General features: G+C 36.1%; 1 protein-coding gene across 1 annotated transcript; it reads left to right on the forward strand.

Moving 5' to 3' along the window:
* Positions 1–5: 5 nt before the first annotated feature.
* On the forward strand, positions 6–2294 carry LOC107579288 (NF-kappa-B inhibitor-like protein 1; the record flags this gene model as incomplete). The annotated part of the gene is made up of 4 exons (XM_016265133.1): positions 6–106; positions 183–295; positions 446–554; positions 1589–2294. Coding segments are annotated over 4 exons (907 nt in total), but the record flags the coding sequence as incomplete, so codon positions are not given.
* Between the last annotated feature and the right edge of the window lie 808 nt (positions 2295–3102).

Here is a 3102-nt window from a genome sequence, read left to right on the forward strand (position 1 = left end):
CTCAGACTGCTGCTGAAACACGGAGCAGACCCCCTTCAACCCGACAGAAATGGAGACACACCGCTACATCAGGCCGCAAAAAGAGCCCTCAAACATGGCAAAAGAGGTAAGAGACCGTGTAATATCAACAAACTCTTTCTCCCATTAAACTGTTTTAATGCTGCTCACCTTATTCATCACAGCTTATGATGACCTGGTGGTGCCATTGCGAAAAAACTGTCCAGAAGCCATGGATATCTCTAATAAAGCAGGAGTGACTCCTCATGACCTGCTCCAGTGGATGAAGCCTGAGCAGGTGCTGTGAAAATAGACACTCTTTCCGTCTAAACTATTAAACTAGTAATTATTTGGTTATATTAAGGACAGGTTCAACAGATGGAGCTGTCATTTTTAGTTATGCATCTTGAAGTTAATAATATGTCTCGTGTTAATTGAACTGAAACAGGGGAACATCAAAAATGAATCCTCGCATGTTGATCCAGAGAAACAATGGAGAGAGAAGCTGTTGGGTGAATGTCAGGATGAGTTTTTTGAGACATTCGGACAATATGATGGTAAGCTTGAACATCCTGCGCTATTACTATTATATTTTTAGCTGGCTATTCCACGCAATAGAGTCTATTGAAAAATAATACATAGATTTATCAGTTAAAGAAAATTGAGATTATTTTAAAAATCTTGTTTGACACGTGTCAAGTTCTTAGAAATGTACTCTATGTATTCGTGTTGGTTAAAAAAAAAACTTCAATAATTTTTTTGAATATAAGTTTCGATTTCTAAAAATGTCATGTGGTGTAACCATCATGTATAAAATACATATTTTCTTTAGACCTTGAATACATGAGTGTACATGATCTTAATCATTTAGGTTTTGTAGTTTTTAAATATAATTATGAATAATTGACAAATATTATGAATTATTATTATTAAGGTCTACAGTGGTCCTCTCTATATCACTTTTTGGTTGCACCACTTGACTTTAATTTTGTGGAAAGAAGACTTTCAAATATTAATAAGGAGTCAAGCAGTTTTAATGATTGTTTTTTTTAAGATATACTAATAAACAATTTTTCCAAAGTACTAAAATTACTCCTTTAGATTTAATTTGTTTTCCATTATACTTCTTCACCCTGATAATTTTGATTTCATGGCCTCCAAAATATATAAGTTTATGTATAACTCTATATATAAAATATATTATATTCCAATCTAATTAATACAGAAATAATTTAATACAGAAATTAAAAAAACATGCTCATGAGTATTTAAGTCAATATTTGTATAAATTGCATTTGTATTGTATTTTTGTACAATACTAAATTATCTAAATTATAATTAGCAAACATTTTAAATATTTAAGTTACTTTAATTACTTTTTAATTATTATTATTATTGTTATTTTAAAAAGTTCCATTGACCATTATCTATTCAGACCCTTGAATGCAGCAGGCTGTGCAATGCCAGCCAATCAGATTCAAGCTTGCCAGATCAATAAAGTGAGCACTAAGCATCAGACAGTCAGTGAATGGACTGGTCCTCCAAAGCTGAGGCTACAGTATATTGTATGAATATGTCCTGTTCGCTCCAGATGACTTTGTATGGGATGATAAAGACGACGAGGTAGACTTCGGAGACTGGGCGGATCGGATCAGACGGGAGTATTTTGCCAAGCAACGGGCCAAAGAACAGAGGGAAGCGGCTTCTTCGGGTCAGAAGAGGTCGAAGCGGCGGAAGGAGACGGAGGAGGATGAGAGGAGTCGTAGGGAGCTGAGAGCCAGGCTGGAGCGGGAGCATGAGGAGTACCTGCAGCGTGCAGCTCGTAAGGAGGAGGAGACGCGGCAGGGGAGGAAGAGGCGCTATGAGGAGCGCTGTGCCGCCACGTTTCACAGCTCCTCGAGCAAAGGGCCTGAAGGACTGCTGGGATACGACGACATCCCTTGGCCCGCTCCTCGCGGTTCGCTGGAGGAAATGGTGGGTGTTATGTTGCACGGTGCTGATCGATCTGATTCGACTGTTTTTCGGAAGGTGCTCCGTCGCCAGCAGACCCTCTGGCACCCAGACAAGTTTGTCCAGCGCTGTGGAGGCCGTCTGCAGGAGTCTGATAGACAGAGGATCCTCGACACCGTCACTGGCCTCTCACAGGAGCTCAACAGACTCGCACAAAACCTCTGATGACGTAGACTCCTCTGATCTGAGCACCTCACTAAATGGCTTTCAGTCAGGTTTATTTCAAGCTGGAATGTGATTAACACACTTTTGAAGTGTCAAATAAAAAATGTATTGTCTTAGCTTAATGACATGGTTGCTTTATTGAAAGAAGAGGAACAATATTCTCTACATTAATTTATTACTTGAAGAATAATTTTAGCCTGACATCATGCCTGACGATTTAAAACAAAATCCTCATAATTTAGTGTCACAAAAAACAATACATTTTTATATTGAACACCTTTTAATTTTCATTATTTTCTTAAAAAAAGCAAAAAACTGTTTTTTTTCCCAAAATGTTTTTATTACAGAAAAAATACTGATCAAGATTCATCTCTAGATTCATATAAATTTAGTGCTGCTATTAATGATTAGTCATCAATAATTCCCCCCCTATTTATTTATTTGGATTAGTTGATTAATCTAACGATTATCTACTATTTTCTGATTACCCCTTTGGTTAACTTACCAATAAGTAATAACCATAACTTTTGATGTTTACTGTTTCAACAAATAAAACTTTCCCCACATAAAAAAAATGAAGTGCCAATAATGGCTGGTTTCTATGATAATCAGAAATTAACTTCTATTATTTATTAAGTATTTCAGGTACATGCCAATTTTAGGAAAGGAAACTGTAAATTATACAGGTTACCTTCTCATTTGGTACATTATTTAAAAAATCTAGAAAATTTGAATGTTTTTCTTTCTTTTTTTTGGTGGGGGGTATTCATATCCAAATTTACTTCAAATCAGCATCACTGCTCTGACATTTTCTTTGCTGTAGTCGCTGTCGGCCCTACATAAATAAGACAGTTTGCTCTATTTTTGTTTTAACTTTTATACTTCGTATGATCAACATATTGCATATTTACATTTAGTCATTTAGCAGAC

The sequence above is a fragment of the Sinocyclocheilus grahami genome, unplaced genomic scaffold (assembly GCF_001515645.1).
Source record: "Sinocyclocheilus grahami isolate Dianchi unplaced genomic scaffold, SAMN03320097.WGS_v1.1 scaffold16243.1, whole genome shotgun sequence".
NCBI lineage: Eukaryota > Metazoa > Chordata > Actinopteri > Cypriniformes > Cyprinidae > Sinocyclocheilus > Sinocyclocheilus grahami.